This window comes from Scyliorhinus torazame, chromosome 21 (assembly GCF_047496885.1).
Source record: "Scyliorhinus torazame isolate Kashiwa2021f chromosome 21, sScyTor2.1, whole genome shotgun sequence".
NCBI classification, from domain to species: domain Eukaryota; kingdom Metazoa; phylum Chordata; class Chondrichthyes; order Carcharhiniformes; family Scyliorhinidae; genus Scyliorhinus; species Scyliorhinus torazame.
The window spans coordinates 107,180,045-107,207,822 of NC_092727.1; the positions used below are offsets into that span (position 1 = coordinate 107,180,045).

The 27,778-nt window shown below is 49.4% G+C and overlaps 1 protein-coding gene across 3 annotated transcripts in view; it reads left to right on the forward strand.

The window, feature by feature from the left end:
- The window catches only part of LOC140398473 (MAGUK p55 subfamily member 2-like), an 841,369-nt gene that overhangs the window by 325,713 nt on the left and 487,878 nt on the right, over positions 1-27,778 (forward strand). For all 3 annotated transcript variants that reach the window (XM_072487192.1, XM_072487190.1, XM_072487191.1), the window contains one exon: positions 26,205-26,326. In XM_072487192.1, the coding sequence (XP_072343293.1) occupies positions 26,296-26,326 (31 nt within the window). In that variant the 5' untranslated portion in view covers positions 26,205-26,295. The remainder of the gene's footprint in view (positions 1-26,204; positions 26,327-27,778) is intronic.

The window sequence follows — 27,778 nt, forward strand, 5'->3', positions numbered from 1 at the left end:
TCACCCTCGCCATCGAAACCTGCGTCCTACATGAGCACGCTAATAACCGGTGCTCCCATATCAGGGCGGCAGAGATGGCGCGGCAAGGACCCCACGATGCGGAGTGTGTGCAGGCCGTAAAATAGCTCCAGGGCCTGAGTCTGGATGAGGGCAGCCATTTCGCCCGTTTTTCCCGGGCTCCTGCGCATGCACACAACGACCGAGGGGACGGCGAGGCCGAGGATCGAACTGCGCACGTGCGCACATCTTTCGACCGCACCGCGCATGCGTGGTGGCGCACGGAATGTCCTGACGTCATGACATGCAACAACTGCGGCTCCGCCCACTTAAAGCGGCAATGTCCCGCGAAATCTCAACGCTGTCTCCAGTGTGGCAAGCTTAGCCACTACGCAGCCCTGTGCAGATCTGCTCAACTGCCCACCACACAGCGATCCCAGCCGCAGCGCAGGTCAGTACAGCAACCCGTTGCAGACTCCGACTCCGACATGGTTCCAGATCCCGACACCGAGGATCTCACATCCCCATTCCGGGTGGGCATCATCACCAAGCATACGATGCTTTCTAAAAAAAAGGCTAATTTACTCCCAGTGATGGGCATTGATCCGGACGATGAGTGGTGTGCCACCCTGATGGTCACGCATACGCTTCAGCGAACCTCATTTCGAAGTCTGACCTGGATACCATCCACGTCAAGCCAAGCATTCTTCCATCAGCCTGCCAACTTATTGACTACAATGGCAATGCCATTGCTGCTAATGGCTCATGCCAACTTGTGGTTTCTCATCGTTCCTCAAGAGCCACCCTGCGTTTCGAAATATTAGGGTCCAACAAAGCTTCCTTGCTCAGTGCTCAGGCCTGCAAAATCCTGAATCTTGTGCAGCGGGTTCACTCCATGTCGTCCGCTGAGGCATCAGCCTCGCCAGATGCCAACTTTCAAACCCAATTAAATGACATCATAGCACAATACCACAACGTCTTCGAGGGTATGGTCACACTCTCCTACACATACAAGATACTTCTGAAACCGAATGCCACACCCGTGGTTCATGCACCGCGTCGGGTGCCGGCACCCCTTAAGGACCGCCTCAAGCAGCAGCTGCAAGACCTCCAGGACCAGGGCGTCATTTCTAAGGTCACGGAATCCACGGACTGGGTTAGCTCCATGGTTTGTGTCAAAAAACCATCAGGGAAACTTTGCATTTGCATCGACCCCAAAGATTTTAACCATAACATCATGAGGGAACACTACCCTATCCCTAAGCGAGAAGAGCTCACCAGCGAAATGGCTCACGCCAAGTTATTTACGAAGCTGGATGCCTCCAAGGGGTTTTTGCAGATACAGCCAGATGCATCCAGTCGAAAGCTCTGCACTTTTAACACCCCATTTGGTCGTTACTGTTACAACCGGATGCCCTTTGGCATCATCTCCGCCTCGGAGGTGTTCCACCGAATAATGGAGCAAATGATGGAGGGCATCGAGGGGGTGCGAGTGTACGTCAATTACATCATTGTCTGGTCCACAACTCCTCAGGAATACATCGATCGCCTCAAGCGAGTGTTCCATAGGATCCACGAGCATGGCCTCCGACTCAACAGAGCCAAGTGCTCGTTCGATCAAGCAGAAATAAAGTTCCTTGGCGACCATATTTCGCAGTTCGGTGTGCAGCCAGGCGCAGATAAGGTGTCGGCGATCAACGCTATGAAGACACCGGAGGACAAGAAGGCAGTCCTCCGCTTCCTAGGGTTGGTCAACTTCCTTGGGAGGTTTATCCCCAATCTCGCATCTCACACCACAGCTCTCCGCAATCTTGGAAAAAAAAACACCGACTTCAAGTGGCTCATGGGCGAGAGTGGCGTGAGCTCAGGGCGAAACTCACCAAGGCCCCGGTCCTGGTGTTTTTTGACCCTGCCAAGGAGACGAAGATCTCCACCGATGCGAGCCAGGCTGGCATTGGGGCAGTACTCCTCCAGCGCGATGAATCCTCCTCCTGGGCCCCAGTCACATAGGCATCTAGAGCCATGACCCCTACTGAGCAGCGATATGCTCAAATCGCGAAAGTGTGCCTGGGCCTCCTCAGGGGGATTGACAAATTCCATGATTACGTGTATGGACTCCCCAAGTTTACGGTCGAAACGGACCACAGGCCATTGGTTCGCATCATACAGAAGGACCTCAACGACCTACAGTGTATCCTCCTCAAACTCCGACGCTATGATTTCGACCTGGTCTACACCCCGGGCAAGGAGCTCATTGTGGCTGATGCACTCTCTCGCTCCATCACCACGCCGTGCGAGCAGTCGGACTTCGTCTGCCAGATCGACGCCCATGTTGAGTTCTGCGCATCCAACCTTCCGGCCACTGACGAAAGGGTCGTGCAGATTCGTCAAGAGACAGCCAGGGATCCTTGACTCCAACGGATCATGCCCCATCTCACAGATGGTTAGCAGAAGGGCCAGTGCCCACAGTTCTATAATATAAAAGACGACCTGACAGTGGTCGATAGCATACTAATGAAACTGGACAGGGTAATAATTCCACAGAGTATGCGAGAGCTTGTCCTCGGCCAACTCCACGAGGGTCACCTGGGGGTGGAAAAGTGTCGCCGGCGAGCCTGAGAGGCAGTATATTGGCCTGGCATCAATGACGACATCGCCAACCCTGTCCTAAATTGCCCAACGTGCCAACGGTGCCAGCCGGGTCAGCCGAAAGAGACTTTGCAGCCGGATGAACTGGTGTCGTCCCCATGGACCAAGGTTGGCATTGATCTCTTCCACTCAAAAGGCCGGGACTACGTCCTCCTCTTGGACTATTTTTCAAACTACCCCGAGGTGGTCAGACTGAATGACCTCACATCAGCAACAGTCATCAGGGCGTGCAAAGAGACCTTTGCCCATCATGGCATTCCACTTACGGTCATGACAGATAATGGCCCGTGCTTCTTCAGTCAGGAGTGGACGGATTTTGCCCGACAGTCCAATTTCACGCACATCACTTCAAGCCCCCACTACCCCCAGTCAAATGGGAAAGCAGAAAAGGGGGTACACATTGTAAAACAACTGTTGTGTAAAGCTGCTGATTCGGGTTCAGATTTTAACCTGGCACTGTTAGCCTACAGGGCGACTCCTTTGTCCGCTGGCCTGTCCCCAGCACAGCTGCTAATGAACCGCATGCTACGGACGACAGTGCCAGCTATCCACGTCCCGGATCTTGACAATTTTCTGGTCCTGCAAAGAATGCAACTGTCTCGGGCCCAATGCAAGTCGGCGTATGTTGCCCACGCCACAAATCTCCCTGCTCTGGTCCCTGCTGACTGAGTTCGTGTTCAGCTACCTGACGGTGGCTGGTCTGCCACAGCTGTGGTGGTCAAGAAAGTGGCCCCCAGATCATTTCTCGTTCGCATGCATGATGGCTCTTTTCTTCGGCGTAATAGGCGGGCACTGCGGCTGCTTCCACGCTCGCCACCTGAACGTGATGTCTCGCCTCGCCTGCTGATTCCTCAGGACACACCCTTCCAAGAGGTCACCGATCTGCCGCTTCTTTTGCCACCGTCTACGTTGGACGCAGCTCCGTCCATTCCAGTGCAGTCGGCCCCTGACCCACCCTTAAGGTGGTCAACCTGAATTTGTCACCCGCCACAGAGACTGAACTTATAGACTGAATGTTGCATTGCCTTGTGCTTCGTTTACACATCTGTATATATTGTTTGTGCCTAAATTGTTGTATGCACTCTATCTGCACTAGACAACATGTAACCATGGCACATGCACCCATGCCCAATCAGGTACCATGGGCTAACACTGTGGCCCCGGTTGTCACCACGCGCCCCAGCCACGCATGGCCCCCACCCCCGCACAGCGGCACCATTGGTGCCCCCAGTCCTGGCGCTCGTCACTGCTGCCAGGGGCACCGTTTGATGACACTACCCTCACTGGGGGCTTCCGTCGGCGTGGCCCTGGATGGTTCCCCGGTGGGTGTCGCCAGTTGGGTGGGGTGGTTGGGGGGGGGGGGGGGACGACACCCGGGGGGGGCACCCACCCATATGGCCGTTTTCTCTGCGTCCACCCAGGGGCCGACATGGGTGGCCAGCAAGATGGCCACCGTAATGTCGCTTGATGCAAGAGCACCGCCCCTGTCCTGTCAGGGGCCCCCCGGCTGCTCTGCCTGTCTCCCCCCCACTTCCCCTCCCCCGGCCCTGGCCACAGAAAGCACGGCCGGTGTCCGATCCGGGAACCCGCAGTCCCCCCATGCCAACTCCTACCTCCTCTCTCAGCCGCCTCTGCCAGCACGCCAGCTTCACGGTTTTTTATACCACATTAGAAACACGCTGTCAGGAAATCGGTCCATCCGAAGCACACAATCGCTGAGGCCCCGGAGAATCAGTCGTCACGACCGATAATGAGATGCATACTGTACTTCCAGGCCGTGTGGCTGGCGCCGTGATTTCGTCGATTTCGGGAGTCCGGAGAATGCTGATTCGGCACGAAGCTGGCGTCAGGCCCGATTTCGGCATCAGAGCCGATTCTCCGGCTGATCGCGTTTCGCTATTTCGGCGTTATCCCACGGAGATTCCAGCCCACGGTTTTTGGAAAAAGGGTTTTGGAATGAAATCTGATTTGACAATCCTAGTTTTTTTTAATAATAGTAATAGTCTTTATTAGTGTCACGAGTAGGCTTACATTAACACTGCAATGAAGTTACTGTGAAAATCTCCTAGTCGCCACACTCCAACGCCTGTTCGGGTACACTGAGGGAGAATTCAGAATGTCCAATTTACCTAATAAATCTTTTGGTACTTGTGGGAGGAAACTGGAGCGCCTGGAGGAAACCCACACAGACACGGGGAGAATGTGCAGATTCCGCACAGACAGTGACCCAAGCCGGGAATCGAACCCAGTGCCTGCCATTGTGAAGCAACAGTGCTAACCACTGTGCTAGTGACCAGAGAGGCAGTTTTCTTTTCCAGTGAGATGGCTTGAAAAGTGGTAACAGTTAAAAACAGAACAGCCTTGTCTGGGGACAAGGAAAAGACCGAATCAACTCATGTTGAAGCAGTCATTTGAATACATTCAACTAAAGTCTGAAGGGGCTCTCAGGAGCTCGGATTTGCTTTGTAATGCAAGTACGGACTTTGCTTGTTTAAGCTGGATTGAGAGCTGTATGTGTATTTTCTTGTTTAATGGGAAATTGAATAGTAGTTTTAAGGTGTTCGTGTAGGCAGTTCTCTTTGGGTTTGAAGTTAAAAAGTTTGATATTGTAGTTATAATAAAGTTTTGTTTGAAAATAAACAAACCCTATTTCTTCACTCCAGGAGCGAATCGATATTTCCTCATAGTCTTACAAATAAACTAAAATATTGGGGTTTCGGGCAGCACGGTGGCGCAGTGGATTAGCCCTGCTGCCTCATGGCGCCGAGGTCCCAGGTTCGATCCCGGCCCTGGGTCACTGTCCGTGTGGAGTTTGCACATTCTCCCTGTGTTTGCGTGGGTTTCTCCCCCACAACCCAAAGATGTGTAGGGTAGGTGGATTGGCCACGCTAAATTGCCCCTTAATTGGAAAAAATTAATTGGGTACTCTAAAATTTAAAACAATAAATAAATATTGCGGTTTCCGCCCAGTATCCTAGCCACTGTTGAGATCTGTTTGGGGATCGTAACAGAGGGAAAAATTTTGAACCACTTTTTAATTCTGAATGCAATGTACAATCAGAAGTCCCTGGACTAAAACAAGTTGTGTACGCTTTGAATATCTTGTTGCAATCTCAGAAAGACAGAGTGAACTTCATATCCTCTTGATACACAACACATTTTCAGATATTATGATGTGTAAAAGTGATGATGTCCATTCAGTTTTTATCACTTTAAACATATTAAACATATTAAAGTCTTGCTGAGCTTCACTGACTATTTCATTAAAGCCTTAACAAATGACGCACATAAAGACCATTGTAATTTGATCTGCGAAATGAAATGTGTCATAAACAGGGTGACATGAAGGCACTGTAATGTGCCGTGAGGGTTTCTTATCTCTGAGATCAGAAGTTCATAAGCACATCTACGTCATCAAAGGGAGGTGCCAAATGGGATAAATCACTTCTTGGAGGGTGAGCCAGAGAGATAATCAATGTTCATATGGTCTATATTCAAAGTTGTAGTTGCATAATTGATATTATTGAGTAACATCTCCAACCTTCAAACTGGCCTATTTAAAGCCTGATCTCAGTGATTTGAATCTCAAAAATGTAGTAAATCTTAACAGAGAAAATTGATTTAGTGTTTAGTTAGTATCCAAATGTATGACTTAAAATAGCATTGCCAAAGCCAAATGCTACGTAAACTGGAAATCTGAAACAAAAACAGAAAGTGCTAGAAATACTCAGCAGGTCAGGCAGTATATGTGGAGTGTGAAACAGAGTTAACATGTCAGGTCAATGCCCCCGAGTACTGATGAAAGCACGATTTAACATTAAGAAAATCAGTCCCGTTGTGGGCACGTTTAATGGGGTGTTTCCCACTGCTTGCAGCGGCGAGTACAACCCCACTGTTAAACTGGACTCTTCTTTCTTGGGCCTTGGCGAGGAAGGTCCAGCCGAGGCCACTCCGACCTTCATTTGCTGCACTGAGGATCTCTTGATTGTTCTCTCCCCCCCCCCCCCCCCCCCCCCCAAAAAAAAACACGACCCCCCCGCTCCCTCAATACACCAACATAACGATTAGGGAGGCCTTGAGCCCCGCTCACCCCACCTCATAAGGGCAGGGAACCCTTGGGCCCAATCCCTGGCACAGGGAAGATGCCACTTGGGCACCTTGGCCCTGCCAGCCTGGTATCTTGGCAGTGCCAGCTGGACACCCTGGCAGTGTCAAGGTGCCTAGGTGGCATCATCAGTGCCAGGGCATGATGCTACCCAGAGGCCGACCACCCGGGGGCCTGCGATCATCTGGGAGAGCAGCCCTCCCCTCTAAAGTACTATTCTGCCTGGTCCACGTTTGTGGAGCCTACCAGGATCTACCAGGCGAGTGAATTCGATCCCGGGCACTGGGTAGATCCGGCATAGACAAATTGAAGTGAGGCTAACTGTTCACTTGAATATGCAAATCTGGATCCCGCCTATTGATCCCGTTAGATCTTGCGAGGCGTAACCAGCTGGGTAACTATGTTCTATGTTCTAACCTCGTCAGAGGCCTCTTGCGCGACTTCCCGGACATGTCGCAACCCGAGTTTGGCGCGGCCGTTAGATCGTGCCCAATAACTCTTGTTTCTCTTTCCACAGATGCTGCCTGACCTGCTGAGTATTTCCAGCATTTTCTGTTTTTATTTCAAAGTAGCAAGGCTGACTCTAGATTTAAGGCTGGGTTCCAATAATCTAATAATAATCTTTATTAGTGTCACAAGTAGGCTTACATTAACACTGCAATGAAGTTACTGTGAAAATCCCCTCGTCGCCACATTCCATCGCCCGTTCGGGTACACGGAGGAAGAATTCAGAATGTCCAATTCAGCTAACAAGCACATCTTAAGGGACTTGTGGGAGGAAACTGGAGTGCCCGGAGGAAGCCCACACAGACACTGGGAGAATGTGCAGATTCCGCACAGACAGTGACCCAATCTGGGAATCAAACTGTGCTACCGTGCTGCCACAAAATCGCCACAGACGGGAAGGGGACCATGTAAAGGCCTGTTGATATTGGGCAGGAATTTCCGGTCGGCGTGCAGGCGTGGCCGAAGACTCCCGCGGGCAATTGATGCCCAGTGTGATCAAACAAATATAATTAAAATGCGTATTTGTAAAAAGCTCACTCTATCTTTTGTTATAAATTTCAAACAGTAGTTGTGAGCTAACAATGCGATCATTGGTTAGCTGCTAGTTTTCTGTAACTGGAATTTTAGTTGCCCTTCTTCAGAACTCCTAAACTGCTTTGTTGCGTCAAAGAATAGCTGGTGAAAGCTTTTTTTAAAATTTGGCTGAATCCATAATGGAATCAGCAGAGGGTGCTATTGAGTGGCAATGGTTTTAATTTCTCTATGAGCCTGACATGGCTGCATGTTATTTTCTCCGAATGTTAATATTAATTGGAAATAGTTTACATAATATGTTTGTCACAGATGGAATGTGAAGCTACTTGTAGCCTGGAAATATTTGATATTGTGATACATGCTAATTGTACCATCTGTGTTGTTTCCCACTGTAATGGTGTTGGTGAAGCACGATAAATGAGGGACTTCCAGTAAACTACCACAATCCAACATTTTGAATGTCCAACTAAATCCTGCCTAATTATAATGTTTTCAGTATTTTGGTACAATTTACGAAACTTCTGTTGCCTTTTCACTTCTCCCACTTCATTTTCTCCCCACTGAAAGTAGTGGTCTCTCAAAGTGTGGGGGGCTGGTGGGTCGTCACATCCTCCAGATGGCCCACGGGCTGCACCAGAATGCAAGTCACTGAAGGTGACATTCGGTGTGACAAAGATTCGATGGATGTTTGACTCCATGCACAGTCTGAGTTTCCTGGACTTGGCACAGCTCAGAAGCACCTCCTGCCATTCTCAGCAACATACAACTGCAAGATGTATTTTACAACAGGAGTATGACTGAAAACGAAGAAAAGGACCCAGATGAACGTGGCGCCCGATTTGAGACTGAAACTCTCCAGCTTGGAATCAGACATTACCTCATTAATAGCAGCACTGATCTTTCTATTAATCCTGTTGGCTTTTTGTTTGCAGTGGCAAACAAAAGCATGTGGCGTAGGACCTGTAAGTGGTCTGAGGGGTCTTTTACACTCCCTAAGTGGTCCATGCAATAAGTTTGAGAACCACTGTCAGAAATGCAGTGATTTGCTGGATATAGAACATTACAGCGCAGTACAGGCCCTTCGGCCCTCGATGTTGCGCCGACCTGTGAAACCAATCTAAAGCCCATCTACACTATTCCATTATCATCCATATGTTTATCCAATGACCATTCAAATGCCCTTAATGTTGGCGAGTCCACTACTGTTGCAGGCAGGGAATTCCACTCCCTTACTACTCTCTGAGTAAAGAACCTACCTCTGACATCGGTCCTATATCTATCTCCCCTCAATTTAAAGCTATGTCCACTCGTGCTGGACATCACCACCCGAGGAAAAAGACTCTTACTGTCCACCCTATCCAATCCTCTGATCATCTTGTATGCCTCTATTAAGTCACCTCTTAACCTTCTTCTCGCTAACAAAAACAGCCTCAAATCGCTCAGCCCATCTTCTGTCCATACCAGGCAACATCCTGGTAAATCTCCTCTGCACCGTTTCCAATGCTTCCACATCCTTTCTATAATGCGGCGACCAGAACTGCACGCAATACTCCAAATGCGGCCGCCCCAGAGTTTTGTACAGCTGTAACATGACCTCATGGCTCTGAAACTCAATCCCTCTACCAATAACACACCGTACGCCTTCTTAACAACCCTATCAACCTGGGTGGCCACTTTCAGGGATCTATGTACATGGACATCAAGATCTCTCTGCTCACCACACTACCAAGAATCTTACCATTAGCCCAGTACTCTGTATTCCTGTTACTCCTTCAAAAATGAATCACCTCACGCTTCTCTGCATTAAACTCCATTTGCCACTTCTCAGCTCAGCTCTGCAGCTTATCTATATCCCTCTGTAACCTGCAACATCCTTCCGCACTGTCCACAACTCCACCGACTTTAGTGTCATATGCAAATTTACTCACCCATCCTTCTACACCCTCCTCTAGGTCATTTATAAAAATGACAAACAGCAGTGGCCCCAAAACAGATTCTTGTGGGACACCACTAGGAACTGGACTCCATTCTGAACATTTCCCATCAACCACCACCCTTTGTCTTCTTACAGCTAGCCAATTTCTGATCCAAACCGCTAAATCACTCTCAATCCCATGCCTCCATATTTTCTGCAATAGCCTACTGTGGGGAACCTTATCAAACGCTTTACTGAAATCCATATAGAATCATAGAATTTACAGTTTTTACAGAATTTAAAAATTTCAGCTTTGCTCAACAATGCAAGGTAGGAAGCCATTCGGCCCATTGAGTCTGCACCGGCTCTTGGAAAGAGCACCCTACCTAAGCCCACACCTCCACTCTATCCCCGTAACCCAACAACCCCATCTAACCTAAGGGCAATTTAGCATGGCCAATCCACCTAAGCTGCACATCTTTGGACTGTGGGAGGAAACCGGAGCACCCGGAGGAAACCCACGCACACACAGGGAGAACGTGCAGACACCGCACAGACAGTGACCCAAGCCGGAAATCGAACATGGGACCCTGGAGCTGTGTAGCAATTGCGCTAACCATCATGCTACCGTGCTGCCAGTATACATCACATCAACTGCTTTACCTTCGTCCACCTGTTTGATCACCTTCTCAAAGAACTCAATAAGGTTTGTGAGGCACGACCTACCCGTCACAAAACCGTGTTGACTATCCCTAATCAAATTATTCCTTTCTAGATGATTATAAATCCTATCTCTTATAATCCTTTCCAAGACTTTGCCCACAACAGAAGTAAGGCTCACTGGTCTATAGTTACCGGGGTTGTCTCTACTCCCCTTCTTGAACAAGGGGACAACATTTGCTATCCTCCAGTCTTCTGGCACTATTCCTGTAGACAATGATGACATAAAGATCAAAGCCAAAGGCTCTGCAATCTCCTCCCTAGCTTCCCAGAGAAACCTAGGATAAATCCCATCCGGCCCAGGGGACTTATCTATTTTCACACTTTCCAGAATTGCTAACACCTCCTCCTTATGAACCTCAATCCCGTCTAGTCTAGTAGCCTGTATCTCAGTATTCTCCTCGACAACATTGTCTTTTTCCTGTGTGAATACTGACGAAAAAGATTTATTTAGCGCCTCTCCGATCTCCTTGGACTCCACACACAACTTCCCACTACTGTTCTTGACTGGCTCTCCTCTTACCCTAGGTTATTCTTTTATTCTTGACATACCTATAGAAAGCTTTAGGGTTTTCCTTGATCCTATCTGTCAAGGACTTCTCATGTCCCCTCCTGGCTCCTCTTCGCTCTCTCTTTAGGTCCTTCCTGCATAACTTGTAACTCTCAAGCTCCCTAACTGAACCTTCACGTCTCATCTTTACATAAGCCTCCTTCTTCCTCTTGACAAGTGATTCAACTACTTTAGTAAACCACGGTTCCCTCGCTCGACCACTTCCTCCCTGTCTGACAGGAACATACTTATCAAGGACACGCAGTAGCTTCCTTGAACAAGCTCCACATTTCAATTGTGCCCATCCCCTACAGTTTCCTTCCCCATCCTATGCATCCTAAGTCTTGCCTAATCGCAACAAAATTGCCTTTCCCCCAGCTATAACTCTTGCCCTGCGGTATATACCTATCCCTTTCCATCGCGAAAGTAAACTTAACTGAATTGTGATCACTATCACCAAAGTGCTTACCGACCTCCAAATCTAACACCTGTCCTGGTTCATTACCCAGAACCAAATCCAATGTGGCCGAGCCTCTTGTTGGCCTATCTACATACAGGGCAGCACTGTAGCATTGTGGATAGCATAATTGCTTCACAGCTCCAGGGTCCCAGGTTCGATTCCGGCTTGGGTCACTGTCTGTGCGGAGTCTGCACATCCTCCCCGTGTGTGCGTGGGCTTCCTCCGGGTGCTCCGGTTTAGGTTAGGTGGATTGGCCATGATAAATTGCCCTTAGTGTCCAAAATTGCCCTTAGCGTTGGGTGGGGTTACCGGGTTATGGGGATAGGGGGGAGGTGTTGATCTTGGGTAGGGTGCTCTTTCCAGGAGCCTGTGCAGACTCGACGGGCCGAATGGCCTCCTTCTGCACTGTAAATTCTATGATTAAGTGTCAGGAAACCCTCCCGCACACATGGACAAAAACTGACCCATCTTAAGTTCTCGAACTATAGCGTTTCCAATCAATATTTGGAAAGTTAAAGTCCCCCATAACAACTACCCTGTTACTTTCGCTCCTATCCAGAATCATCTTTGCAATCCTTTCCTCTACATCTCTGGAAATTTTCGGAGACCTATAGAAAACTCCCAACAGGGTGACCTCTCCTTTTCTGTTTCTAACCTCAGCCCATACTACCTCAGTAGGCGAGTCCTCATCAAACGTCCTTTCTGCCACCGTAATATTGTCCTTGACTAACAATGCCACGCCTCCCCCTCTTTTACCACCTTCCCTGAGCTTACTGAAACATCTGAACCTCAGAACCTGCAACAACCATTCCTGTCCCGGCTCTATCCATGTCTCCGAAAGGGCCACAACATCGAAGTCTCAGGTTCCAACCGATTCTGCAAGTTCACCCACCTTATTCCAGATGCTTCTGGCGTTGAAGTAGACACACTTCAAACCACCTTCCTGCCTGCCAGTACACTCCTGCGACCTTGAAACCTTACTCATGACCTCACTACTCTCAACCTCCTGTACACTGAAGCTGCAATTCAGGTTCCCACCCCCCTGCTGAATTAGTTTAAACCCTCCCGAAGAGCATTAGCAAATTTCTCCCCCAGGATATTGGTACCCCTCTGGTTCAGGTGTAGACCATCCCGTTTGTAGCGGTCCCACCTACCCCAGAATGAGCCCAATTATCCAGGTATGTGAATCCCTCCCTCCTGCACCATCCCTGTAGCCATGTGTTCAACTGTTCTGTCTCCCTATTCCTCGTCTCGCTAGCACGTGGCACGGGTAACAACCCAGAGATAATAACTCTGTTTGTTCGAGCTCTAAGATTCCACTGTAGCTCCCTGAATTCCTGCCTTACATCCCCATCCCTTTTCCTTTTTAAAAAAAATAAATTTTAGAGTACCCAATTCGTTTTTTCCAATTAAGGGGCAATTTAGCGTGGCCAATCCACCTACCCTGCACATCTTTGGGTTGTGGGGGCGAAACCCATCAAACACGGGGAGAATGTGCAAACTCCACACGGACAGTGACCCAGAGCCGGGATTGAACCTGGGACCTTGGCGCTGTGAGGCAGCAGGGCTAATCCACTGCACCACCGTGCTGCCCCCATCCCTTTTCCTACCTATGTCGTTGGTGCCTATGTGGACCATGACTTGGGGCTGCTCTCCCTCCCCCTTAAGGATCCCGAAAACACGATCCGAGACATAACGGACCCTGGTACTGTGCCAGAGACCTGTACCCCATGGCTTACCACTGGTAAGTGCCCCCCCCCCCCCTCCCCCATCAGTATCCAAAGCGGTATACTTGTTACTAAAGGGAACAACCACAGGGGATCCCTGTACTGACTGCTTCCTCCCAGCCCCTCTTACTGTCACCCATCTATCTTCATTCTTCGGAGTTACTACATCCCTGAAGCGTCTATCTATGACCACCTCTGTCTCCCGAATGATCCGAAGTTCATCCAGCTCCAGCTCCAGTTCCCTAATGCGGTTTTTGAGGAGCTGGTGCACTTCCCACAGGTGAAATCATCAGGGACACTGACGGTGTCCCTCACTTCAAACATTCTGCAGGAGGAACATTGCACCACCTTCCCTGCCATCCCCTCTAGATAACTTGCGGATAAAACAAGAAAAAGAAAGAAAGAAAGAAAGAGCTTACCAGATATTCACTCAACCCCTTAGGTTAGAGGAGGTGGAAGGGTGGGGGTCACTACAAGTGTAGTATCTCGGGTTTAGGAACCACCCATCTTATATACAGGTACTACACACCTTCCCAGAACTTCCCACGGCCGACTTCCGGTTTCCTGCTGCTCTGAAAGAAAAAGAACTCCGAAAAAAGTAAGTTAAAAACAAAAATTCAGCTTACCTTCAGCTCTCCTTACCAAAAAATCGCTCCCCTCTCTGCCTGCTCCGCTTGAAGAAAGGTTTGATTCCACGGGTGTTAGCTTCTCAAAGTGCCCCCTCTCTTTCTCCCTCCTCAGTTTTAAAATAGGAGTTTTAATAGGTTATCCAGTTATGCAAACCAACCTAGAAAATTTGTAAAGGTGGCCTTCAGCTACAATAAATGGTGACATGGCCAAAATTCTGACATTTCAGAAAGAGATCAAACTATCGCGCCATTGCATGAAAATAACACCATTGCAATGAGATATAGGGCAGGGCTTTCCGGCACCGCCCACTACTGGGATCGTCCACTCCCACTGGAAATCATTGGACTTTTGGCTGGAATGTTGAATCTCCCTTGGCAGTTCCCGCAATGATGGGGCCAGGAAATCTCAGCCATAGGCTGACATCTTGGGCGTCATTCTCCGACCCCCCGCCGGGTCGGAGAATCGCCGGGGGCTGGTGTGAACCCGCCCCCGCCGGTTGCCTTAGTCTCCGGCACCGGATATTCGGCGGGGGCGGGAATCAGGCCGCGCCGGTTGGCGGGCCCCCCCGCTGGATTCTCTGGCCCGGATGGGCCGAAGTCCCGCCGATAAATTGCCTGTCCCGCCGGCGGGACAAGGCGGCGTGGGCGGGCTCCGGGGTCCTGGGGGGGGCGCGGGGCGATCTGGCCCCGGGGGGTGCCCCCACAGTGGCCTGGCCCGCGATCGGGGCCCATCGATCCGCGGGCGGGCCTGTGCCGTGGGGGCACTCTTTCCCTTCCGCCTCCGCCACGGTCTCCACCATGGCGGAGGCAGAAGAGACTCCCTCCACTGCGCATGCGTGGGAAACTGTCAGCGGCCGCTGACGCTCCCGCGCATGTGCTGCCTGGAGATGTCATTTCCGCGCCAGCTGGCGGGGCAACAAAGGCCGTTTCCGCCAGCTGGCGGGGCGGAAATTCCTCCGCCGCCGGCCTAGCCCCTCAATGTTGGGGCTCGGCCCCCAAAGATGCGGAACATTCCGCACCTTTGGGGCGGCGCGATGCCCGTCTGATTGGCGCCGTTTTGGGCGCCAGTCGGCGGACATCGCGCCGTTTCGGGAGAATTTCACCCCTTACACCCGTTCCCATGGTGGAATCTTCTTGCCTTGCCGACAGCAAACCCTCTCCCCGCCGTGCAGTGACTAGTTCCCTGGCGGTGGAGGATGGGAACAATGGGAAAACCTGTTGACAATGGTGGGACCAGAGATCCCGTCGCCGGCCAGTGGTTGGATGCCTCCCACCGTCGCTAAACACTACAATCCCACCCATCGTCTAATAGCTTAAGCTTTTGGTATACTCAGCACTCTTCATCCCTATACAGGGAGTTTGATTTCTCAATGGATGGGTCAAGGGAGATTTTGGGCGGGATCTACCAGTCGTTTTGTGCCCGAAAAGCAGCGTGGTGCAGCGCAACGTGACCAGTAGATGCTGGGAGGTCCCACGTCCGGGATCGACACGGCTCACCAGGCCTTGCGAAATCTAACACGATCTCCTCATATGTCGCAATGTGAATCCTGTCCATTGTGGGTGGGATCACTTTCTGGCAAATTTGCATATTAGAGTGAGGAAGCTACTCTCACTCTCAGATGCATTCCCGAGACTGAACCAAGACGTGGATCTAACACTCTCGCCTTGGAGACTTCGGGTGAACGACGTTCAGTACTGGCCTCCACAAATGGGGACCAGACAAAAAACAGCACTCATGGGGGTGTCCCAGGGGATTGGAGGCCCTCAGGTGCATGCCCTCTGGGCAGGGTGGTATCCTGGCACTGCTTGGCGCGTGGAGCTCCAAACTGCAGAAAATGGGGCTAAGTGCAGCCTCTTTGAGGAGTTCCCCACTGAGGTGCCAAATCTACCCGGATGGACATTTGATATCAGGGTGTTTGTTGCTGCTCTGATTGCCGGGAAACACCCGGCTAATCCCGCGCTACGGGACTATGCCCCCATTTGGGTAGATCGCACCTGTCAACCCCATTTCTTTCCTGTTTCATTTCTAGTTTCAAATGGTGTTGAAGCAATTCCCCTTGGACCCAGGGGCAAAGACTTTTATTAATTAATGAAAATTGCCAGGTAGGGGATTTGAATTGTGTTTAATTCACTGTCGGGTCACTGTAGTCAGGATTGCAATAGATTTACAACGATGCTTATTCACCCCAATTGCCACTCCATCCACTAATCTGCTGACATTCTAATTAATTAAATGGAGTGATGCAGGTTAACAAGGTCGTAAGAAATGCAAACAAAGCACCAGGATCTGTTTCCAGAGGAATTTAATGAATGAGCAGAGAAATATTGTTAAATTTATATAGAATCTTGGTTCAAGTACGGTGCTCGGTTCTAATATAATAAAGAATTTGCAAACTTGGTGGCACTGGAGAAAACACAAAAAGGATTTATGAGGATCATACCAGAACGGTGAGTTTATAACCCTCAGCAACTAATGAACTGACTGGGGCTCCTTTCTCTGGAAAAGAGAAAGCTGATGTGGGAACTAATACAAATCTGAAAATTATCAAGGGGCTTTACAGGGGAAGCTAGAGAAAATGACTCCAAAGTAAGGGGTCATAGTCACTAATGAATCCAAGAAAGAATTCCGAGGAAGCTCCTTCACCCAGAGAGCGACACAGAACGTTACCACATGGAGTAGTTGAGGTGAATCGTGTAGATGCAATTCAGTGGATGCCAAATAGGGAGAAGGACATGCGGGAGAAATAAACAGAAGGCTGTGCTGATGGGGGTCAGATGAAAGTAGGGTGGGCGGAGACCATTTGGGCTGAATGGCCAGCTTCCATGCTCTAAGTGCGATGCCATTTGATATGATGCAAGGGTGGTCTTCTGCATAATTTTCAAATTTACAGTAAAAATGGCAATTCTGATTAACTATTATACTCCATAAATCAGACCAATATTTGGCCCATTAACACTTTGTCGAAGACTACCTCAACAGTTATTGGCCAAACCTTCTCCCCCTCCACTTGTCAGCACCACTCCAGTCTTAAAGGGGCCCACTCTCTTGATTCAATGCAGCAATGTTGTGCCTCCTCCGTCGCTCAATTAGCTCACAAGGGACTGCCCTCCTAATTCACACTTCTGTCCTTTATTTCCATAGAGCACTTCTGCTTTCTCCTTCGCTCCATTCAATCTTGTACTTTTCTCTTTTCCCCAGTTCAAACTAACACTCTTCTTCGTCCCTTCCCAATTACAATCCTCCATCATGCTCCATTTAATTTAACATTGTACTCTCCTCCCTTAGTTGTCACGCACCTTTCCCCTCCCACCTCAGTTCATGTTGACACTGCCTTTATGCACACTCTTTGTTATTGCTGGCACTTTCATTCCGATCATATCCTGTTCTTACCGTCTTCCTCTGTCCTAAGTCCCACAGAATAGGTTCTGGTCTCTCCGCCTTTTCCTACCCCCCCCTAAAAATGTTGTTTCCTACATCCATTCAGTTACTGCTCCTGATCAGCGCTCTGGATTTCATGTTCAAGTCCTGTTGCAGATGTTATAAGTGATGTCAGCTCTTGTATACTGGGGCAGAAGGTACTTATGCCAACCAAATTCTGACAGTGCGCAGCATTCATAACAGGATTTGGGTAGAAGTAGCTGCCTCACGGCGCCGAGGTCCCAGGTTCGATCCCGGCTCTGGGTCACTGTCTGTGTGGAGTTTGTACATTCCGTGTTTGCGTGGGTTTTGCCCCCACAACCCAAAGATGTGTAAGTTAGGTGGATTGGCCGCACTGAATTGCCCCCAAATTGGAAAAAATGAATTGGGTACTCTAAATTTATTTTAAAAAAAAGAAGAAGCGCTGAGTGAGGGAGGGGAGACCTTAATTTGCTCTCTCAGGCACACAGATTGAGTGCTGACTGGCCAAAATGGAAGTTGTTGGCATTGGTGTCCAGTCGGGCGGGGGGGGGGGGTCTTATTGCTGTGCTAATTATAATTTAAGGACACACTGGTGAAGGGCATTGTTTAATGAAGTACTTTGAGCAGATATAGATAGGGGACAGCAGGGACGCTGAGCATGAGGGGGGAGAGCTGTGGGACTGAACAAAATTAACTAAAGATCCCAGTGGAGAAAAGCTCTGTAACTTGACTTCACCAATCGGCTTTGGATTCCAGGAGTACTGAGGGAGGTGGAGAATCACATGCAATTGAACCCAATCCTGTCAAAATGTACATTATCTCGCGAGAGTACTGTACAGCAGAAACCTTGGCGATGTCTTTCCTCGCCCGTTTTGATGGTCCAAACTTGCCCGTATTGAGACTAACTACAGTTCCCCATCTGCCACCTCATCTGAGCTGAACTAATTCGACCTGGAGTTCGGACCAAAACAAAATATTGGGGGCGATTCTCCCAAATGGAGCCCAAGTGGGCCCCAATCGCAGGCCAGACCCCATTGGAGGCCCCCCCCAGGGACGGAGCCCCCCCCCCCCCTCACAGGCCACTCCCCGACCGTTCACGCAGAGTTCCTGCCGGCAGCGACCAGGAGTGAACGGCGCCGGCGGGACTCTGTCGTATCTGCGCGGCCGCTCGGCCCATCCGGGCCGGAGAATCGGCGGCCTCGCCGATTCCAGCAGCCTGCATCCGGCGCCGCTTCAAACCCGTCTGCGCAAATGGCACCGATTCTCCGCACCTCGGAGAATCGCGCCCCGGCATCGGGGCGTTGTGGCGCAGTTGCAGCGATTCTCCGGCCCTACGCAGGGCTCGGAGAATCGCCCCCATTATAACTGAATTAATTACACACTTTAAATGTTCCATAATGCTCAAAGACAGAAAAAAATCTTTGTCTGACAGTAGCTTTCTAAACTAAGTCAGCATGACAGTCCATGTTTTCATTAACCTATTGATCTTGTGATTGAATACCAACACTCAGAAGACTATCTATAGTTACTATAGTTTATAGGAACAACAGCTACTATATTTTACACTTGTTTTGAGGTAGCTGCTTGTGGTTGTGCCATTGACAACAAATTAGTTGACTTCTCGGTGAAACATTATTCTGCCAGAATTCACAATTACATTGAGAGAAATTGTTTCAGGCAGAAAGCTAAAGTTCAAGGAAGCTGCTTGCTTTCACTGGAGATTCACAGGACCAGTTGCATTCTGGGACAATACACTTGCCGGACAAAAAAGGATTGGTATATTTTTATATGACATCAAACAACTAGAATGTAACATGTTCTCCAATTAAAGTCTTCAAGTAGTTACTTCTAAACTTGTGTTTGTATCACGTGACTTCAGTTGCACTCGGAGCGTCGAGAAGCACCACGCTGTCGAACGGCCATTGGGGGCCTCAGCGGGGTATGTGCAGCCGAGGCCAAACTTAACCCCGTTTTCTGCTCCACTCGCCAGTACTCCTCAGAGCAGGATGATATCGGGACACCATTTCTAAATGGCGTCCCACTCTCTCGACCCTCCGACATGACTCTCAAACCCCCCACAAGCCCCTACTCACAATTAACGGGGTCCTCAGACACCCCCCTCTCCCCGGCACCCGCAAAGGGCACCTCCACGTCCGAAACGCATCGCGGGAAAAATGCCAGCTTGGCACCCTGGCAATGCCCCTGCCAGTTGGCAGTGACACCTGGGTACCTTGGCACCTGGTTTGACACACAGGTGCCAGACAAATAACACTTTACTCAAATACCGAGATACATACAAGATACTGATGTAGTAATGGTGTCTAACTGAGATGTAAGAGACGCCTGGGAAGAGGAGAAGCTCGAACCTCACGAAGCAGTCCAAATGTGTAAATAATTTCTCTAAATAAGGAGTTACGGTTTTGAGAAACTACAGATCCGAGCAGTATACTTTGGGAGAATGGATCTACACCCCTGTCTTGACCCCGACCACACAACAAAACTTTGAGGGTATTTGGAAGGTAATGGAAACATTTAGTTGCCCAGAGAAATACCTCAGAGATTTTGGGCGGGATTCTCCCAAGCCTGGACCTGGCTAGAGAATCCCCACGATTGGGCCACGCCACCCCGACGCCAGCATGTGATTCTCCGCAGAACAGAGAATCAGCGCCATTGGCGCTGGCATGGTTGGCGCAGTGCTGGTCACGGGCCGCTCTACGCAGCCCCCCTGCGATTCTCAGGCCCGGATGGGCGGAGCGGCCATGAAAAAGAAACGAGTCCCGCTGGCGCCGTTCTAACGTGCTCTGAGCCGGCGGGAACTCCGCGTGGAAGGGTCGGGTGGCGGCCTGTGAGGGGGGGGGGGGGGGAGGGGGGCTCCGGTCCCAGGGAGGGGGCCTCCGATGCGGCCTGGCCTGGGATCGGGGCCCACCGATCAGCGGGCCGGCCTCTCTAGCTGGGGGCTTCCTTTCCTATGCGCCGGCCCCTGTAGCCCTGCGCCATGTTGCGTCGGGGCCAGCACGTTGAAGGAGGCCACTGCGCACGTTGGTGCCGACGCCACTGCGCATGCGCGGGTCCCGCAGCGCACAGTTCGCACCGGGATCGGCAGCTGGAGCGACGCGAACCGCTCCAGCGTCGTGCTGGCCCCCTATCGGGGCCAGAATTAGTCCTGGCAGTGGCCCATTCACGCCGTCATAAAACGCGACGACGTTTACGACGGCGTGCACACTCTGCCACGGGATTAGAGAATCCAGCCCTTTATGCCAGCATGCTCAAATATGTCCTGGAGTCTTCTGACCCATTCACAGTCACTTATAAAGTTAGACAGGATTCCGTACTAGTGCCAACTTGCTTCATGTTTTTTCTGTGGTGCTGCCTACTGTTTTCCATGGTGGCGATCCTGGAAGAGAAATCCGATATCACGTGGATGGTCAACCGGAGACCCTCTAGGCAAAGAACAAGGGGCTGGATTCTCCACCCCGCCGCGTCACATTTCTGTTTCACCCTGCCAGCGGGATACTCCATTATGCAGGCCGGTCAATGAGGTTTCCCATTTTCCCATTGTGGGGCAGCCCCACGCCGTCGGGAAACCCCCGGGTTGTCGTCAAAACGGAGCACCCTGCTGGCGGAGAATCCAGCCCAAGGTCTCCAAGGATTACTTTGTGCTTTTCTTTTTGCCGATGTGCAGTAGCTGCCAGTTCACAGCTGGACATACAATGTTGCATGGATTTATTCTTCACACGACAACATTGGTCTTAAGATCAGCACCATTAATATGTTGGTAAAACGTCTTGGAGTGTTCTTTAATTTCATATGCAAATCTTTTTTCATGCCCTCTCTTCGGTTTCCTTTTTTACTTCGTCCCTGCAGTTCCTGTCCTCACCAAGGCTACCGGCAGTGCTCAATTCTTTGCGCCTGTCGTATCCTTTCTTTTTCTGCTTGATGTTCCCCTGAATTCCTCTAGACAACCGGGGGCGGGGGGAGGGGGGGGTCTAGATTTGACAGTACCACTCTTATTGAGAGGCTGAGGGAAAATACAAGGAGGAATTTTTATTTCCTCTTTCATGAGCTGTGAGTATCGTTAGCTAGAATCGCATTTATTGCCCATCACTAATTACCGGTGAGAAGGCGATGAGCCAGGCCGCCTTGAACCGCTGCAGTCCCTGTGGCATAGGGACACCCACAATCCCAAGCCAACAACTCATCCAAATGTCAATCATCCTCGGTATCCTGTCCTATTTGCAGAAGAACTTTCCGGGTGCAGACCAGCCTTAGCTGTCACCTATGTACCTACCAGAACCCTACCTAATATCCCAGAGGATGAGCATGGTCATCTTTGCCTTGAAGGATCAACAAACTGTGCCACCAAGAAGGACAGGAGCAGCAAATGCCTGGGAACGCTACCACCTGCAAGTTCCCCTCTAACCCACACATCATCCTGACTTGGAAATATATCACCGTTCCTTCATTGTCGCTGGGTCAAAATCCTGGAACTCTCTCCCTAACAGCACTGTGGGTGTACCTACACCACATAGTCTGTGGCGGTTCAAGAAAGCACCCTTTTGAGGGCAAGTCGGTACGGACAATAAATGCTGGTCCAGCCAGGGACACCCACATCCCGTGAAAGAATACCAAAAAAGAGACTGTACACTGGATGTGGTGGCTGTGCGGTGTACAGTCATGGAGGGGAAGAGTTTCCGTGGGAGGCCTCAACATTGACTCTGGAACCCATGACGTCTCCTGGCATCAGGTCAAACATGGGAAAGGAAACCCCCTGCTGGTTACCACCGAGCATCACTCCTCAGCTGATGAATCAGTACTCCTCCTTGTTGAACACCATTTGCAGGAAACACTGAGGGTGGCAAGAGGACAGAATGTACTCCAAGGCTGTTTTCAATATCTGTCACCAAGAGCAGCTTTGTAGAACTACTGCTGATTGAGTCCTAAAGAACATATCTGCTAGACTGGACGTTTGACAGGTGCTGAGAGACCCAAAAGGGAAAATCCTATTTGAACTCATTCTCACCAATCTACCTGTCACAAATGCATCTGTGCATGATGCTGTCGATTGTAGGAACCACCTCATAGCCCTTGAGGAGACAAGTGGCGCGATTCTCCGAGGCCGCGCCGGTTGGGAGAATCGCCGGCTATGCCGTTATATCGTGCAACGCCGGTCCGACGCCATCCCGCCATTCTCCCAACCGGTGAGAATGGCCCCGTCGAGCTCTGCGCCGCGCCGGCAGGAGAATCACCCGAGACACTCACAACGCCGATTCTCCGGTACCCCCGCTATTCTCCGTCCCGGATGGGCCGAGCGGCCGCTCCGACACGCCAGGTTCCCGCCGGTGTCGTCCACACCTGATCGCTGCCGGGGGGAACTGTGCAGGAACGCTGGGGGGGGGGGGGGCTGGGGGTTCCTTCACCGGGGGTGCCTCCAATGGGGTCTGGCCCGTGATCGGGGCCCACCGATCGACGGACCGACCTCTCTAAAGGAAGACCTCCTTTCCTCCGCCTCCCCACGAGATCCATCCGCCATCTTCTTGCGGGGCGGCCTTGGGGAGGATGGTAACCGCGCATGAGCGGGGGACTTCATTTACGCGACGCCGGCCGCGTCATTTACGCGGCGTCGCTTTTTACGCAGCGCCAAGGCCCAGCGCACGTAAAATACGCAAACCCGCTCCGAGCCCCGGGGGTCAGAGAATAGGGGGCTGGGAGCGGGCTTTGACACCGGAGTGAAAGACTCCGGTTTTCACTCCGGCGTCGGGACTTTGTCTCCGTTTGGGAGAATCGCGTCCAAAATCCTGACTTCACATTGAGGATACTCTCCTTTGTGTTGTGTAGCATTGCCACCCTGATAAATGGAATAAATTTTGAACAGATTTAACAACTTTAAACTGGGCCTCCAAGAGAACTGTACTCAACCATAATCTGTGACCTCATGGCCTGGCATATACCCCACTCTACCATTACCACCAAGCCGGGGATCAATCCTTGTTCAATGAAGAGTGCAGGAGGGCATGTCAGGGGCAACACAGGCGTATTGAAAATTGAGGTATCCACTTGGTGAAGCTACAACAGAGGGCTACTTGCATAACAACAGTGGAAGCAGCATGTGATAGACAGAGCTGAGCAATCCCACAATCAATGGGTCAGATCTAAAATATACCCAGAAAATGCTGGGAAAACTCAACAGGTTTTGCAGTGTCTGTGGAGGGTGAAACAAAATTAACATTTTTGAGCCAATATAACTCTGAACTGAAGAGTGGTAGAAATATGATGGGTTTTCTGTTGTTCAAAAGTTGGGGGAGGATCAGGCGGAGCAAATTTGAATGTCCGGGATAGATTGGAGGTCACGAGAGAGTAAGTGACAAAGATATCATGGTAACGATAGTATTAAATTAGGTGTTATTCGTGGAATAAAGGTCAGCAACGTCTGAAAGCACAAAAGCTGAAAGTGTTAATCGTAGAAAAAGGGTCAGCACTGTCAGAAACCAAACTTGGGAACAAGATGCAGCCTGGCGTTTGCAGGGGGGAGGGGGTGGAGGGGAATCAAAATGATGGACAGAGTTTAGGGTCAGAAGTTGTTGAACTTGCTAATGAGTCCAGAGGCTAGAAAGTGCTTAATCGGAAGATAAGGTACTGTTTCTCCAGCTTGTGCTGGATTTGACTACAGTAGGTCGAGGTTAGAAATGTGAGCATGAGAGAAAGATGATGAATTAAAAAGGCAAATGACAGGAAGGTCAGTGTCATGCTTGTGGCCTGAATGGAGGCGTTTATAATGCAGTCACCCAGTCTGTGTTTAGTCTCCCCAGTAAATGTATTCTTGGATCACATTCAATTGTGACTGGTGGTGGACAATTAAACAACTACCTAACAAACAAATCCATCCTCAAGCTCTACAAAGCACAAGTTATGGCATACTCTGATTTGACTAGGTGAGTGCAGCTCCAATAACGCTCAAGAAACCCGGCATCATCCGCAACCAATCAGCCTGCTTGATTGGCTCCCCATCCACCACCCGAAACATTCACTCCCTCCACCACTGGTGCGTGGTGGCAGCAGTATAAACAGATTCACTGCAGCAACTCACCAGGGCCCCTTTCACAGCACAGCAATCTGTCCTGGTCCACCCACGTTGACGCTACCACCAAGAAAGCACAACAGCGCCTATATTTCCTCAGGAAACTAAGGAAATTCGGCATGTCCACATTGACTCTTACCAACTTTTACAGATGCACCATAGAAAGCATCCTATCAGGCTGCATCACAGCCTGGTATGGCAACTGCTTGGCCCAGGACCGCAAGAAACTTCAGAGAGTCATGAACACCGCCCAGTCCATCACACAAACCTGCCTCCCATCCATTGACTCCATCTACACCTCCCGCTGCCTGGGGAAAACGAGCAGCATAGTCAAAGATCCCTCCCACCCGGCTTACTCACTCTTCCAACTTCTTCCATCGGGCAGGAGATACAAAAGTCTGAGAACACGCACGAACAGACTCAAAAACAGCTTCTTCCCCACTGTTACCAGACTCCTAAATGACCCTCTTATGGACTGACTTCATTAACACTACACCCTGTATGCTTCATCCGATGCCAGTGCTTATGTAGTTACATTGTGTATGTTGTGTTGCCCTATTATGTATTTTCTTTTATTCCCTTTTCTTCTCATGTACTTAATGATCTGTTGAGCTGCTCGCAGAAAAATACTTTTCACCGTACCTCGGTACACGTGACAATAAACAAATCCAATCCAATCCAATCCATGACCTTTACCATCCAGATGGTCAGGGGCAGCAGATGCATGGCAACACTGCCACCTCCAAGCCACACGCAATCCTGACACGGAGCCCGCTCCTTCAGCGCACTGTGCATGTTCCCACACCACATGAACTGCAGAAGTTCAAGAAGGCAGCTCACTCACCTTTTCAAGGGCAAGTAGGGATGGGCAATAAATGCCACTCACACCACCACGAACAAACAAAAGAAGAAACCTCACTCCATGATCCCAGGCTTATTTTCCACAACTCGCCAGCTCTTGGATATTGTTGAAGTCAGCAGCAATTGGGATTCTGGCCCTTAACAAAATGCTGGAGCAATCCTGGAGCAGCAGATGTGCCTTTCCAATGATGCACACACTGTTCCCCTTTATGTTTTTTCCATGTTCATTTGGCTAAACCATGGAGGTTTTCTCTCGTGTGCAAACATTTTAAAAACAAACTGTTAGATTGTTATCAGAGACGCCAACTCTCTGAAAGCCAACTATCTGAAGAGATTACCCATTGCCCTGATGATTTTCATTGTAATTGGTTTTTGGTGTCACTGCGCAATTGTCTTAATTGTCATTAGAAATGACATTGGGTTGTTATAATAGGAGTCCAGGGAGGAACCAAAATTACAATCAACCCTGCTCTATCAGCCAAAATACCCCGGAGTGTATCTGGGGGACTTCAAAGTGTTTTAACAGTACTGATGGCAACTGTTATCTGATGAAAGTCTCAGAGCAGCCTTTACAGCAGCATACGAGGTGGGCTACCTGGGGCAGTACATAAATTTCCATCTGGATGGAACGGTCAGATGGAAACCTGCTGCCCTCTCACTCCCAGGAAGTTGACTGACCTCACGGGGAAGAATCCTGGCAGAAGCAGGGCTGTCACTAAATCACCCCCTCCTTGCAGCTGATTGCCTGGAATTCCCCAAACTGGGAGTGTGACGTGATGGCGTGAAATGGCTGCCCAGTAACTTAGCTAAAAAAACATGACTGAGACGTGAACAGGAAATTGATTCCTAAAGCAAATTTGATGGGCGGTTGAAGGAAACAGACTATCAGGGCGTGGATTATTCTAGTTTGGACTCAATGGGCTGAATGGCCACCTTCTGAGCCATATTGACTTTATAAATCTAAATAATGCTCCGTGCTCATAGAATCCTAGAATTTAATGCACAGAGGTGGCTGCCTCTAAGTAGCTGTTTTCAACTTGACCTCACTTAAACATTGTACCTTTTTTTGTTGCAGCTATTTGATTGCATGAAGAATCAACATAATCTGTAGAAGTCTAGCATTCTGACTGCAATTGGAGAGTCTGTCTTGGAGAACGGGTACCAAAATGCCTGTGGCTTCAGCTCATTCGGATGCAGGTGAGTTTACAAATAATTGTATGCGAGCATGATTAGCTGAGGTGCTTTAAGCTTAATGAGTGGGTGCAGTTAATTGGCACTCTTTGTCCTGTGTACGAAAAGTGAATGCAATAATAATTCTGACTTTTGTTATTTTTCTTCCTATCATCCTTTTGTTGTCTGTTACACTCCTGTGCATGAACCAGGGTTAATAAATTAGATATGCCTGTTGTTATTTTCACCAAGTAGTTCTCCTGAACTGGCCTGCTATTCCTTGGTGGGAAGAAGTTAAACCAATTAAACCGTATTGTAAATAGCGCCTCTGCTAAGGAACTCTTTTTTCAAGCGAAACACAAGAAATTCTTCCGCGTGAGAACAATTGCACTTGTGTTCTGATTTTTAAAAAATCTACGAAGTCTAATCAAATGTAAGTCAAACATTTTAACTTGAACCCTTCCCCATTCGTATTGCTTTTTTTAGAAGGCCACATTATTACCCCTGAGTTGATTGGAGTTTTCATCCAATCATTCTTGTCATTAAAGCAAATCTGAAGAATAATTTTATTAACCCTAATGTCTAATTTGCAAACCTCAGTGTTCATGATACTGAGCATTTGGTGAGAACTGATGAGTTATTTTGCGAAAAATGCCAGGCTTGTTTCTGACACGATTCTAATCTTGTGCCAAACTACCAAAAAGTGCTATTATTCTCCCGTTGTATCGACCCATTCTTTGTCCAGCTACTGTTTGCAGACATGACTGCAGTTCTTGAGATTTCACGCAATATGCATGTGGTTAGGAATGCGGGGCTGTCATGTATTAACAAAGCTTTTGATTTACTCATTAATACTTCCTTGACGTTTATTTGTACAAAGGCTTCTCTTTGCGGTTAAACATAAATAACTGCCTTTTAATATTTGAAAGATAAATTAAATGCGAAACAATTTACAGCTGGCAAGCCTGATCTTGCTCGGCAATCTGAACTGTATTGTAGGGTGTCTTGCTGTGGCTTGGCAGTGCAGTCAGCTAAAAGTGACAGTGCAACTTCAGAGTCGGACGAGGCCAGAGTTCGGAGTGCAAAGCAGAAAGTGACGATGTACCGTTTGGGCTTGGAGTTCTGTGTTCCCTTTTTATTGTGTTTGAGGTCTGTTGGAGCAAGGATGTTTTGGCGAAAATGGTGACACTCACTTTTGATGTGTTGAGTACTCTGCTACACAGACGAACCAACACGGTTGCGAATGGTACAACTCAGTTTTATTACTTACATTTATTTACAGTGGTAAACTGGTTCCTGAGGTTCGATCATAACCCTAGAATCTGTGGACCTATTCCTAATACTATCTTGGAGTGGCACTCAGCACATGGTGGATGTCTGAGTGGCTTGCTGTGAGCTCTGTGCCCTGAGCTGTCTCCTGCTGGAATGCCCGGGAAGTGTCGTGTTCCCTGTTTTGTACTGTGTATGGTCTTGCCTGTG